Below are 14,953 nucleotides of genomic sequence, written 5' to 3' on the forward strand. Positions count from 1 at the left end.
AGGTGGCATATGATCAAGAACCAATGGTATTGAAGGAAGAAGTTGAAGCTGCACTGAAGGTATTGGTGAAAAACAAGACTCCAGGAATTGATTGAATACCCATTGAGATGTTTCAACAAATGGATGCTGTGCTGGAGGCACTTGCTCCAAGAAATTTGGAAGACAGCTACTTGGCCAGCTGTCTGGAAAAGATTCATATTTGTACCCATTGCAAAGAAAAGTGATCGAACAGAATATGGAAACTGTTGAACAATATCATTCATATCACATGCAAGTAAAAGTTCGCTGAAGACAATTTAAAAAACCGGTTGCATTAGTATATTGACAGGGAACTGTCGGAAAAGCAAGTTGGATTCAGAAGAGGACATGGAATGAGAGATATCATTGCTGATGTTAGATGGATCTTGGTTGAAAGCAAAGAATACCAGAAAGATGTTTACTTGTGTTTTATTGTCTATGCAAAAGCATTAGACAGTGTAGCATAACAAATTATGGGTAATATTGAAAAGAATGGGAATTCCAGGACACTTAATTGTATTCATGAGGAACCTGTACATAGGCCAGGAGGCTGTCATTTGAACAGAGCAAGGGGATACTGCATCGTTTAAAATAAGGAAGGGTATGTGTCAGGGTTGTATCCTCTCACCATCCTTATTCAATCTGTATGCTGAACAAATAATCTGAGAAGCTGGACAATATGAAGAAGAAAATGACATAAGATTGGAGGAAGACTCATTAACAACCTGAGATATGCAGACGACACAACCTTGCTTGCTGAAAGTGAAGATGCCTGGAAGGAAGGGACGAAGAAATGGAGCCCTAGGCATTTTTAGGGCAGTGAAACTATTCTGCATGATATCATAAAGGTGGACGCATGATATTATGCATTTGTCAAAACCCATAGTATTGTGTAATGTAAACTTTTTAATGTAACTCTGGACTCTCTGTACTTTATAACTTTTCTGTACATTTAAAACTGCTCTACAAAATAAAATCTATTAGAAAAAATCAGTGATCTCAGTGGTAAGGATTACTTGTGTTTCTATACACACATGCATTAAAATGACAAAGTGTTATGTTCATCTAGGAAGAAAAGCCAGACAATCTCCTTCCAAAAGTCAGCCAATGAAAACACTATATGGATCACAACAATCCAGTCTTGCTGTTCATGGTGTTGTGTGAGCTGCCAATTTGATGGCAGTTAATAACAACAGTGCTCAGTATGAATTCCATGAGATCAGGATTTTTGGTCTGTTTTATCCTCTGATGTATCCAAAATGCCTGACATATGAAGGTAACTATTGGCTGAATGAAGGATCCCTGATGGCGCAGTGGTTAAGCAGTCAGCTGCTAACTGAAATGTCTGTAGTTCAAACCCACCAGCTGCTCCATAGGAAAAAGATATGGCATTCTGCTTTTGTGAAGATTATAGCCTTGCAAACCCCATGGGGCAGTTCTACTATGTCCTGTAGTTTCACTGAGTCAGAATTGACTTCATGGAAGTGGATTTATTCCATGAATGTACGTATGGGATGAAGATAAGCACTGATAAGTCAAATTAGTTACTCACCGACATATATTGCTGCAGCCCATTCACAAATTTGGGTCCAGCTTCTTTCCTCAACTGAATAAATCTTGAGAGCTTCTCGTAAGCCACAAATTCATTGAAGAATGTCTTATAACCTATGAGTTTGGCAACCATAAAACTGTCTTGCCAGTCAACCCCCATCATGAAGGAAAAGGGCATGAAGATGTAGGAACAAATTACCTACAAAAAGCAAAAGTATAGAGTTTATATCTGAGTAATGATTTACTTCCGATTCTTCTTCCTCATCCCCAGCTTCAAGATTGTTACTGCTCCTCCATGTTCCTTTTAGGCCCAGAAAACTCTCCACATTCTCTTGCTCTATATTCACCAGGGGTTAAGTTGGAATTGGGCCATTAGAAGTAATCTGGAGGCTTGGGGGGGTGAGATCAGGAAGGAGAGTGATTAGGAGAAAAGGGGAGGAGAAAATAGGGGTGAGGGATACAGGACAAGCTTGTACGATGCGTTAAGAGTATACTGGTGATGGTAAGGGAAGGCTGCTTCCAAGCTTATTTTATTTTTAAAATAAAGACACAAACAAAATGGAGGTCAGAATTATACCTCAAAACTCAGCTGTGGATAGTCAAACATGTTTCCAAACCAGGACAGGGCTGAATTCAGAAAAGACAACAGGGCCAGGAAGGCAATCAGATTCACGGTTATATTTGCCACCAGGGAGATGGATGAGGACGCACCATGTGTTGCGGCTTCCAGGAGATTTTTCGACTCACTTTATCAAAACATAATAATACCAGAATTACCAAGGGGCGTCAGTGGATGGACGTAACATGGCAGAAATACCATAGCCGGAGCTCATTCAGATGAAAAGATAAACTCTTAGGCTCCCATCTTGAGTTCCATGAAGTATAATTGTTGAATCTGGGTGACAGGCATATGGGTGTCTAACTATTATATTTGCTGGGATTTGTAATGAAAAAATTGGAGAAATAAAAAAAAATATTATGGGTTTTAAAAATTATTTTTATTATGTGGCTACTAAGAATATTTGTAAAAATCTAAAAAAGCCCCAGTGCCTTTGAGTTTACCCTGTCTCATGGCAACCCCATGTGTGTCTGAGTTGAACTGCTTCATAGGGTTTTCAATAGCAGGTGCCAGGCTTTTCTTCTGAGGCACACCTGGGCTTCCAACCTTTTAGCAGGTAAGCATGTTAACTGCATCATCTAGGGACTCCTTAAAATATCTAAGGTATAGAAACTAATGGTCCAAGGAAGGCCTGTATATCAGTGAACTCATTTAAGGAATGGAATGTCCTATCATCTTTGAGTCCCTCTGTGTTCTCTTCCTTGATACACCCCTTTCCCTCTAATTTCTGCCTCCTTAAAATTTCTATATCATTCCCTTTCTTTACAATTTTCCTATGTGTTTGTATCCCAAAATCATGCATTGGGTAAGTTTGCATGTTTGTTAACTTTGTAAGTGGAAGAAAAGTATATGTTGAGGTTCGAGCACTTTTTCATTTATTCTTTTAACTCCACCTACACACAAACAAAGGATGAATCTCAAAAAAATCCCTTAGTCTTTTCTTTCTTTCTTTGGAGCAGGGCAAAAGAAAATGAACCAGAAAGAAGTTAAGGATATCTATATCACACATCCCTCTTAAAAAACACCTGATTTCCTTCTTACCCTATCACATGAGAAATCCCCAGAAATGGTCATTCTATGGCTTTGCAAAAGTCTTGAACCAAGGATCAATGAACTCAATACTATATTTACAATGAACTATATTCACAATGGAATGTTGAGGAAAGATATAGACATTCAGGTGATTAGAAATGGTTTTTACAAGTGTTGAACGATAACTTTTTGTGTGTGAAGTCTAAGTAATTACTACTGGAAAATGAAATTCACTTCAATATTCCCATTCACTGGGCTCTCTGGTTATCAAAAATTTTTCTGAACTTTGAATTTGCATTCTTTCCTCAGCCTGTGTAGTCATCAACTAAGTGAATGTACCCCACTTACCCATTTTCCATTTTCATGGCATTCTTGAGGGTTATTTTAGGTGTTTCTGTCTCAGGCCAAAAGAGTTTAGCAACAGCCAGTGATGCAGGTGCTGACATAACGGAAGCAGTTAACAAGTGAGAGGATGAAACCTGAAATTTCAGAAGAAAACAAGCAAATTAGGCTTAGCTTTTCTGTTGAGTTCAGAAGGAAAAACCCAAAAGGCTTGAAGACAGAGAGGGGGCAGGGATTGATTCTATGCTAAATAATGGTGTTTCTTTGGAGGTCTGGAAGAGCAACATTAGCTCAATGGGCCAAACAATAGGAGCTCTGAAAGTCAGAGGGAGAAGGGAGGGATTTGTGTTAATTGACACATTCTAGGAAAGAAGTTCAAAACCAACATTCAATCATTTCAGAAGAAAATCAATCTTGTGTTGTAAGAACTTTCAAAGAAGATTCCTCAGCCTCTCTACTATCTTTATGGATATTTACATAATCCCTGTTGTTGTTAGGTGTCTTTGAGTGGATTTCAATTTACAGTGACCCCATGTGACAGAACAGAACTGGCCCATAGGGTTTCCTAGGCTATAATCTTTAGGGGAGCAGATTTCCAGGTCTTTCTCCCATGGAGCCATTATATGTGTTCAGATGGCTGACCTTTTGGTTAACAGCCAAATAGCTTAACTATTACATTGCTCAAATTAAAAAAACTCAAAACTCATGCCATTGAGTCTATTTCAACTCACAGCAGTTCTGTGGGACAGGATGGAGCTGCCTCATAGGGTTTCAATGCTGTAAATCTTTACAGAAGCAGATTGCCTCATCTTTCTTCTGCAGAGTGGCTGGTGGATTTGAACCAGTAACCTTTTGGTTAACAGCCAAATGCCTTACCCACTACACCACTGTTGTACCACTGTTGTTGTTGTTATGTGCCGTCGAGTCGGCCCCGACTCATAGTGACCCCTCCTTGGGTTTCTGAGGCAGTATCACTACGGAAGTAGGATTGCCCAACCTTCCTTCCGAGGAGTAGAAGGTTGGCTAGGGAGCCATATTTCATTATATCATCAGTTTAGATAGGTGTGGGGAATTGGGTATGGCGTATTTCATAATGAAGGGATATACACCTCTCCTTTTCTTTTCACTCTCCTGAAATAAATATTTACATAATATTTATCCAGAGTCCCTTTAATTTGTAAGCCATTTCTGTTTTCCTCATTGTAGGTCTTCTTCAGCTCTTGCCTTCCCCACTCTACCCCTTATATCTTCCGAATTCCAGAATTGATAAATTGCCCCCACATTCCCATCCCACCTATCCCCCAGCACATTCCTGAAGGCAGCATTCCTGCAGTGAGAGCCCAAGGGGACCATGGGGGACCCAGTCAAACTGCTTATTCTCAAAGCATCTTTTTTTTTTAAAAAAATTTATTCTGACTTGGGTGAAAGTTTACAGAGCAAATTCATCTTTCATACAGCAGTTCACATACATTTTGTCTCATGACATTGACTGCAGTTTCCCACAATGCAACAGCTTTCTTCCCACTTCCTCCCCATAGCCACCTCTTCCCTGTGTCCTTCCCTCCCATGCACTCCTGCCCCCTGAGCTGTCTCCCTGTGTATGCACAGCCCTTCTATTCTCCCATGATTTATTTTTCCAAGGAGTGTATCCACCCAATATAAATGTTCAGCTCATATGCCTGTCTTTTGTTTGACTGGAAGCCACAGGAGTGGGTTCGATATCAGACCTGGAGGACAGCCAGGAGCCATAGTCTCAGGGGTTCCACCAGGCTCTATCAGACCAGCAAACCTGGTTCCTTTTTTTTTTTTATGATTTTGAGTTTTGTTCCACATTGTTCTCCTACTTCATCCAGGATCTCATACATAGATTCCCCCTCCGAGTGGTTGACAGTGGTAGCTGGGCACCATCTAGTTCTTCTGGTCTCATAGTCATATAGGCCGAGGATCTCATGGTGTACTAATCCCCCAAGGCATCTTTTGCCCTTTCTCCTTCCCTCTCTCTACTGATTGATTCTCCAAGGCTAAAGTTCTGGAAGAAGTTTACCTGTATAGTCATCTGAGTCACATTGTGTTACCTGTATTATTAAATTTCTCCATTGGGTCTGTATTTATGTGTGGCTTTTAAGTTCTGTGCTTGGGGGTACATATTAAGTTATTTTAACATTCTCTAGCCTTATACAGTAAACCATCAACTCTCAAACTTGGTTGTATATTGGAATTTGAGGATTTTAAAAAAATACTGATGCATGGGTTTTATCCCAAGAGATTCTGATTTAATTACTCTAATGCATAGCCTGGGCACTGGGCATTTAAAACTCCCCCAATGTACTTCTAATGTGCAGGCAGGTTTGAGAACCAATTCTAGATGAAGAATGATAAACTTTATCTGTAAAGGATCAAATAATAAATACTTTTGGTTTATAGATTATAGTTACTCAACTCTAGCACAAGAGTGGCCTAGGCAAACAAATATGAGTGGCTCTGTTTCAATAAGGTCCCTGGTAGCACAAATGGCTTGCTCTCAGCTACTAACTGAAAGGTTGGCAGTTTGAATCCATCCAGCGGCACTGCAGAAGGAAGGCCTGGTGATCTGCGTCTATAAAGATTACAGCCAAGAAAACTCCATGATGCTCATTTCTACTGTGTAACACACAAGGTGGCCATGAGTTGAAATTGATTCCATGATATCAAGTTTGGTTTTTGGTTTTCCAGTAAAAGCTCACTTATAAAAACAAGGGGCAGTCCAGGGATGGCCCATAGGCCATAATTTGCCAACCCCTCGTTTAGACCACCTTTTACTCTTGTCATAATAATTATAATTTTATATATATATATATATATTATATATATATATATTTATTTATATAAAATATAAATAAACATATTAAAATGTTCAGCCAAAGTAACCTCATCGTATGACTTAAATCTGTCATAGTTGAACGTAACTCACATATAGGTAGCAGGGATATAAGAATGAAGCCCAAAGCTTCCACAAAGTCACTACATTCAAATGCCAAAACAATGAAACCAAATAAAGAGCATAAGGGATATATTCTTGGCCTTTGTTTCTACCAGGAATGAGAAAGAACAACAGCAACAACAACGACAAAAATAACAATAGCAAAGAAAGAAGAGGTTGAATTTTCTGTAACTCTTACCCCAAAAGAAATGTATGCACCTAAGACACTTCCAGCAATGGTGGCATAGCCAGCAGTCATGATTGCATGGAGCTCAGACTTGGTGACGTGTGGTAGATATGGTCGAACTAGTAGTGGAGATTCTGTCTGGAGACAAAGGTGACTACATTCAATGCTGCTTTTTAAACTTTAGGAAGGTATGAGTCCTGTGGTGGTGCAGGTAATGCACTCAGCTGCTAACCAAAAGTTTGGCAGTTTGAATCCACTCAAAGGTCCCTGAGAAGAAAGGCTTGGCAAGTCAGCCACTGAAGACCACATGGAGCATAGTTCCTACTCTGACACACACGGGGTTGACATGAGTTGGAATCACCTCAACAGCAGCTGGTTAAAGTGTGGTTCAGTGTGGCCTTAGAACAGTACCATATGCATTTCCTGGGACTTTTTCAGAAATGCAAATGATTGGACCTACTGAAGCAGATACTCTGGGGTCCAACCATCTGTACTTTTAATAAGCCATCCAGGTAATTCTGATGCATGCTCCAGTTTGGAAACCCACCCCACCGATGGCTGTGTAAATGTAAATTTGGGAAAGTTAGCAAGGCCAGGTCCTAAAAACCTTCCACCTAGCCTAGGATTGGACACTGTGATGACACAGGTCATGGAGAACTTGGTACACTTTTCTTAGGGTTGTAATATCATCAGCCAAGGAACTCTATCCTTGTGGCCTGGCCTGGCCTTGTGGTCTGGTGGTGCTTAGGCCTCTGTGACTTCCCATATTCCAGTTTGATCACAACAGGCTCTATGCCTCCTTGCTGACACCACAGGGGAATAAGAGTCCAAAAAATGGCAGTAATGTCAAGTACAGGTGCCCAGAGTCCTTTTCCTAATTGAGAATCAGAGACTTCTCCCTCTCATTTTCTCTTGGTGTGGAAGGAGCTTACAGGCAGTCTCTGGGTTATGAATATCCAATTTATAGACAACTCCTATTTGCCCTTTAATTATGTAAATTTGCCCTCACTTTGAAATGATTGGGAGCTCTGGTAGCATAGTGCCTAAGGCATTTGACTGCTAACCAGCAGGCTGGCGGTTCAAACCCACCAGCCACTCCTCGGAAGGAAGGTTGGGAAACCTACTTTCATAGTGATACTGCCTTGGAAACCCAAGGAGTGTTCGCTATGAGTTGGATCCAACTCCATGGCAATGGTTGCGTTTGTGTTGCATTTGAAATGATTGAACCAGCTCTGACTCGCAACAAATTCTTCATCACAATCACCTTCACTTGCTGCATTGGCAGCTTTTAAATGATTAAAAAAGTTTCGAGCCCTTTCTTGCACTGAAGTAAGGCTAAATAAGAACCATATGCAACTTGTCTGACGGATCTCCTTCATAACCCAGTGACTGCCTGTAGTTGCAAAGGCTTGGATCCCATTAAAGAGGGCAGGAGGCCTGCAGTGTGGGGCTCTCCATAAATAATAGCTGTACTTTTAGTATATTAAGTACCAAATTGAGCACCACAGAAACATGTGTGTAATTTTACAATTTTCCCGTCATTATTTCTAATTGTTCTATAAGACTGAATGTGCTGAGCCTCAATTTATGGACTAAATGGAAATCCAGCACATGAGCCCTCTTACCCTGCAGGTAGAAGTAATCAACTCAAGATGGTGCCCTCATTAGTCTGGAGTGATTTTATGACTATAATTATAATAAATTCAACTCCCAGGGAAGGAAATATACCACCCCTCCCCTCAAAAAAAGAGACTAGCTTCAGGGTAGTGAGTGGGGCTTACCTGCCTGGAGCAGTTGTAACCTTGGGATTTGGGGCCATGTGTTTTTCTGGATGACTTACTTGATTTTTGCTTCATATCCAATTTTCTTGGGCACTGGTTTTGGCAAGCGTTCACACTTGGTTTCCTTAGTGTGTGATTTCATTCTGCCTGAAGCTACATACCCTGGGATCTTATTACCACTTCCAACCTAGCCACTTCCTAGGCAGGCTGCTACTTTGATGGACATCTTCGAGATCATATTTCTTGGCTTAAATGAGTGTTAGGCTCATTTAAGGGATGGATTAAGGTGGTAAAAAGTGTAACCTAAAATCTCTTCAGCATTTTTCTTCAGACTCAGCAAAGACAGACTGTTGGCCAGTTCAGATAAGCCAAGACTGAGCTTGAGTTGGTGTACAGCTGCATGGTTTTTGATAGAAAACCTGTCTTGGTCTCTTTCATTACCACAAACCACAAACCAAATTCTGTTGTTGTTGTTGTTATGTGCCATTGAGTCGGACCCGACTCAGCAACCCCTCCTTGGGTTTCCAAGACGGTATCACTATGGAAATAGATTGCCCAACCTTTCTTCTGAGGAGTGGCCAGTGGGTTTGAACTGCCAGACTTCTGGTTAGCGGTCAAGTGCCTTTACCAAATTCTAGGTCATCATTATATGACAGAATGTGAAGCTGCGTATTACATATTTGCAGCTTCAAAATAAATGGTGAGCTTCTGCCTAAGGCATTTGACTGCTAACTAGTAGGCTGGCGGTTCAAACCCACCAGTCACTCCTCAGAAGGAAGACTGGGCTTTCTACTTCTGTAATGATACTGCCTCGGAAACCCAAGGAGGGGATGCTATGAGTTGGATCTGACTTGACAGCAGTGAGTTTGGTTCTGGTGTTTGGTTCATTTCAACAGAAGAGCTCCTAGCTTCTGAAGGGTTGGGCAGAGATCTCAACAATTTAATAAATTCAGAAAAGATTTGTTAAGAATATACAAATGAGAAGCTCTATTTTTGATAAGATGGTTCAATCCTCGTTTGTCTCCATAAATTTCCAAGGACTCAAATTCTACACTAGCTCAGGAAGGTTCTTAGAAGGTATATCTCTCTCTTTGTTATCTTGACATGGCTAATTAAGAGAATTCCTTATTTCACACCCTTCTTTTTATTTACATTAAAAGAAATGGGCAACATTCTATTATTTCCATATTCTATTTTCTGGAAAGAGACTATACTTTTCAACAGTTCCTTTTTTTTTTGATGTTACAACTTACCTGTCCAACAAATATATTGCCAGATGCAACCACAGATTCAATAGGAGATGTTCCCATGGTAACTAGCATTACCCATCCGACCTACAAGGAAAAAGAGACTAAGTTAGTGAAGAACTAACCTCAAAGTAGGGATAAAGTTTAAACTGGAATAAAATGTTGAGGCCAGCCAGTGATGATTGTAAATGGAAGTATATTTTATCTAGTCTGTAGAGTAGGCAAATCAACTCAAATAAACGCTCACCATTTATTTTGAAGCTGCAAATATATAATACCCAGCTTCACATTCTGTCATATAATGATGACCTAGAATTTGGTTACTACAGGAGGCCACTCCTCCTGTTTGAGCGGTAAGCCTCAGTCATTCATTGCATGTACTTTGAACATTATGCAAATGCATTTCTATAGCTATGCTGTATATAAGTAATACATGATAATTATTGCCAAAAACTATGGCAGGGTTTACTGCATTCCAGGCACTAACTCTCTGGTCCAAAGGGACCCATTTAATCCACACAATGCTTTAGGGGAGGTTTTATAATTATGCCCATTTTATAGAACAGGAAACTGAGGCACAGCATGGTCAGTTATTTTTGTCAAAGTCATTCACATAATAAGTAGTGGTGGAGCTGGATATAATTGAGGTTTAGCTGGTTTTGCTTAATTCAAAGAATATGGTGGATGGTTCGAATTTTGCCCTGGCCTTTCAACAAGAGATTTTAGCACCCACCTCAGAATGAGGCCTTCCTACTGCATTAACTCCTCTTTCTTTTTGCTTAGATCTAAGCACAATTATTTTGAATGTTTAAAATGAAAATTACGCTCTCTGAGCCCTCTTGCTACAATTCTGAATTCTGCTGTTGTTTTGGTTCTCCGCCTCCCTCTCTCTCATCTGGTACATTTTTATTTATTCTCCAGAGATCCAAAAAAGGGTTAAGACTATGCCTGAGACCTGGCAACACTGCCCTGCCTGCATCCAGGCTAGCATACAAAGTCTTAGTTTTCTGATCTAACTTATGAGAGCAGTACTGACAGTTTCTGGGGCAGCAGGAATGGGATTAATTTCTTGGATTTTACTCTGATTTGTGTGTTTATAAAACTCGCTTAGATTCCCTATGTTGCTTTGATTTCTCTAGCAACTCCAAGACCAAGCATGTCCACACTCGCAGCCTCCTCTAGATCAGCAGGGGCTTTGTGTGGAGTGTAGGCGGCCAGCCAAGATAAAGGAAAGATGCTGTGTCTTTGTTTCCCCTGGCAGGTATCTGACCTGTTGGGGTCACTTCTTTTGCTCAGATTTCATGAAGCTATCCAGCAGGTTTCAAGCCAGAGTCCCATTAGAAGTTCTTGAAATTAAAGCCCCTCTGGGGCACAGGAAGGAAACCTGGTGGTGCAGTGGTTAACCACTCGGCTGCTAACTGAAAGGTTGGCAATTTGAATCCACCAGCTTCCTGCAGGAGAAAGATGAAGCAGGAGAAAGATGAAGCAGTCTGCTTCTGTAAAGGTTTACAGGCTTGAAAACCTTGTGGGGGCAGTTCTACTCTGTCCTATAGGATCACTATGAGTTGACATTCACTCAGTGGCAACGGGTTTGGTTTTTAGTATGGGTACAGTATGGATATAATTGAGTATATAATATGGGTACAGGTAAGCAATTGACTCAGGTGTTTTGGGTTTGAATCTAATTACTTGGTGGAGGAGGGATCTCTTGGTAGGAAGAGAAGGGCATTTTGGAAATACCTACATGAAGATTTGTCCTTGAAATAACCAGCTCTACACCTGCCATGCCAGCCCCTCCCGGGCCCCGTACCTTTCTAACGACCCACTGCATCAGCCTGAGGTAGTAGAGCATCGACATGACTGTGCTGAAGAAAATCACAATTGGCAGGATCTGGGGGTGGGACAGAACCACGGTAGGTTAACGTTGTTGACAACCATTTCTTGAGAGTGTGGGGTCAGCAGGCTCTAGTTAGATTCCCTTCTCTCTGCCTTCTTTTTCCCCCTCTGAGAAGTTATAAAAATACTGAACACTCCTCTTGAACTAAAGCAACTCCCTCAGCTACCGTCTCTGGTTCTAATTTGTTCTGGATGTGCTTGAGTGTATTTCATAGGAACCTTGACATGCTTTTTCTTTCCTCTGCTATACAGACCTTTCATCAGAGAAGCAATGAAACCTGCTTTTTTCTCTTCATTTGTAGGTGGTGTTTGGGTGGTGGTGGGTGTCCAGAGGAGGGGAGAGGCATGGAACGGCTAATGGAGCTGGGAAGATATTTAGAAAAGGAATTTCTATCTTAGTCTGTAAACACTTGACTTTTCAGAGAAGGCTTAGTTATCTCAGCCCTGAAACGTCAATTGATAGTTAAAAATCATTTAAAAAATGATTCCACATGCTTTCATTCACCATGTCTCCTTCACTTCAAGTAACACAAAATGTTGGGCAGAAGTAGAAAGGAGTTTTTGGGAAATATGCAATAACTAGACCAAAAAACGGAAGGCCACTGGCAGATAGTCTCATTGTTCTGATATTACACAGATAGGGGCTTCACCAATAATTAGCATAGTAACCTTGGTCAAGATTGATAGTGAAAAACCTCAGATCCTTGTCTGGAACAGGGTTCAACATAGGTCAGATAAACCACAGTCAGGTGCTTACATACAGTGCCTCCTTTAACGTAAGCTTTCATTTCTTAAAAAAAAAAATTACTGTGGTAAAATATATATTATAAAACTATGTAATTTTAACCACTTTTTGGGTACAATTCAGTGACATTAATTGTGCAACTGTCACCACTTTCTATTGGCAAAGTTTTCTCACCACCCCAAATGGAAACACAGTGTCCTCTAAGCAATGACATCCCCTTTCCCACCCCTTGCCCTCCACTGCCAGTAACCACTAATAGACTTTCTCTCTATGCATTCACCCATCCTAGATGTCATTCGTAAGTGGAATCATGCAATATTTGGCCTTTTGTGTCTGACTTGCTTCACTGAGCAAAATGTTTTCAAGGTTCATCCATGTCATAACATGTATCAAGACTTTATCTTTAAAGCATTCATTCTTTAGATTTTTAAAATAATACATACATACATATATGTATATATTTACCTGTATATTCTTGAGTCACTAAGGAAGTGATTAAACTTTGGAAACTAGCTCAGCTCTGTATTAACAAAGACTATCTTTTTCTATTCCCAGTTCCCTATTTCCCAGATACTCTCTGGGTGTCTTCAAGGTCAGTTATGCCTCTGTGGTGAGCAGTTTCTGCCTTGTATAGACCACACTGAGCTATGGTCTGCGTCTCTCCCAACCTGTGCCCTACTGCTACCCTGTCCCCACTGTCCCCCAGCTGAACGGTGACATACAAGGAGCCACCAGAGGCACAGAACAGCCGAGGACAATTTGTACAGGATCTAATTTAGAAAAGTCTATTAATAATACATATTAAAAGACATTTTGTGCCATTATCCGGGGCTCATTCACTTATATGCCTTTTATTGGCTTTAATGGGCAGGAGAAGCCTCCCTGAAAACTTGAGGAAAGTAAAAGGCTCCTTTCTAGAATGCTAACAGGTTCCTTGCTACTGCCCTGGGGGCACCTAGTTTAAGGTCCACAGACATACTACAATCTGGGTAGCAAGTTAATACTTCCTGCTGACTTTTTTCTTTTCTAATTCTGAATTCAGTTCATGACGGAGCTTATTTCTACCTCAGTCTGTAAATACTTGATCTTTCAGGATGGCTTAGTTGTCTTAGCCCTGAAGAATCAATCAATAGTTCCTTTTTGAAAAAATCAGTTGTTGAAAGAAATGATTCAGCATAAAAGTTGGCCTAACTGAAGCTGGTGTAATTCAAGCAAATTCGAAGTCCTTAAATGAGAAAATATATTTGAACTGTAGGAACAAGAACACACCACAAAAAAGAAAGCAGAAGAAAAGCCCAAATGCATCTTCCTACCGACTCGACGGCACATAACAACAACAACAACAACAACTTCTCCACAAGTATTTGTAGTGACTTCCCAGAGGAGAAGGCTCTCTGAGTGGAGGAGATGGTTAACACAGTGGTTCGTGGACTGAATCCACTCAGAGGCACCTCAGAAGACAGGCCTGGTGATCTCCTTTTTTGAAAACTCTTGGAAACTCTATGGAGTACTTCTTCTATGGGGTCTCCACAAGTCAAAATTGACTTGATACCAACTAACAACAAACACCTAGAGAAGGGTGAGCTTCCTGGGGGAGCTCTGAGGGAGAACTGATCATGCTTGGGCTTGTGGTCAGGTTGCCTTTTCCCTGAAAAAAAAAAAAAAAAAAAATCCCTCTTGTTATGGGTTGAATTGTGTCCCCCTTCTTGTAAAAAGTATGTGTTGGAATCTTAATCTCTATACCTGTGAACAAGATTCTGTTTGGAAACAGGTTTTTTTTTAATGTTAATGTAATCTTTTCAGTGTAAGGTATGTCCTATACCTGATCACTTCTAAGTTATAAAAAGTAGATTAAATACAGACACATGTGCACAGCTAACCAAAAGGTTAGTGGTTCAAACCCATCAGCCATTAAGTAGAAGAAAGATGAGGTAGTCAGCTTCCTTAAAGATTTATGGATCAACTTGATGGCAGTGAGGAGGAAATAGCGGGGCTGCTCTAAAGTGGGGTGAGTCAAGTGGACTCCCTAACTTGCAGCTAGTACTCGAGGACCTAGTCTGGATGAGCGGAAAGGCTGTCTGGAGCAGCTGAGCTCTAGACTGATCAGGGAAGGGAAGCTGAGGTTTTTCTGGACTGATTTGATCCTGCAAATTGGTGTCAATGAAAGTGGGACCAAGGCAATGACTCCCGACTCAGGGAAGCGTGGGGTTTTGCAGGAGAAAGGACAAATGGGTAAGGGATTCTGGGTGGTTACTGTGGTCAGTATTATCTATAATAAAAGTAACCTGCTTTCTGTAAGTAATAAATGGTTTTCACTTGCCAACACTTTGTAAGTGTCTTGTGTGTGCGGCTTGATTAGACTAGGGGGATTAAACACCCGTGGAGGGGTTGATGCTACTGAGTGGGGTCCTCATCCCACTCTCACAGCTGCTTGGGATCTTAGGACTGCTTCTAAGACAACCTGTGTGTGTCACGCACTAATGCAGCTGTTCTCAAACGTTGTGTCTCAGGGTACTTTTATGCCCTTAGAGATTACTGAGAAACAAAAATCCCTTGTTTATATGGCTTATATCTAC

General features: G+C 40.8%; 1 protein-coding gene across 1 annotated transcript in view; it reads right to left on the reverse strand.

The window, feature by feature from the left end:
- Window positions 1-14,953, reverse strand: part of SLC28A3 (solute carrier family 28 member 3) — a 95,594-nt gene that overhangs the window by 7,041 nt on the left and 73,600 nt on the right. Inside the window, exons 8-13 of the mRNA XM_007939801.1 lie at window positions 11,547-11,627; window positions 9,743-9,823; window positions 6,721-6,846; window positions 3,569-3,699; window positions 2,147-2,315; window positions 1,571-1,768 (exon numbers count right to left, since the gene is read on the reverse strand). Coding sequence (XP_007937992.1) covers window positions 1,571-1,768; window positions 2,147-2,315; window positions 3,569-3,699; window positions 6,721-6,846; window positions 9,743-9,823; window positions 11,547-11,627 — 786 coding nt within the window. The remainder of the gene's footprint in view (window positions 1-1,570; window positions 1,769-2,146; window positions 2,316-3,568; window positions 3,700-6,720; window positions 6,847-9,742; window positions 9,824-11,546; window positions 11,628-14,953) is intronic.

This window comes from Orycteropus afer, unplaced genomic scaffold (genome assembly GCF_000298275.1).
Source record: "Orycteropus afer afer isolate SDZICR_OR568_19922 unplaced genomic scaffold, OryAfe1.0 scaffold00005, whole genome shotgun sequence".
NCBI classification, from domain to species: Eukaryota; Metazoa; Chordata; class Mammalia; order Tubulidentata; family Orycteropodidae; genus Orycteropus; species Orycteropus afer.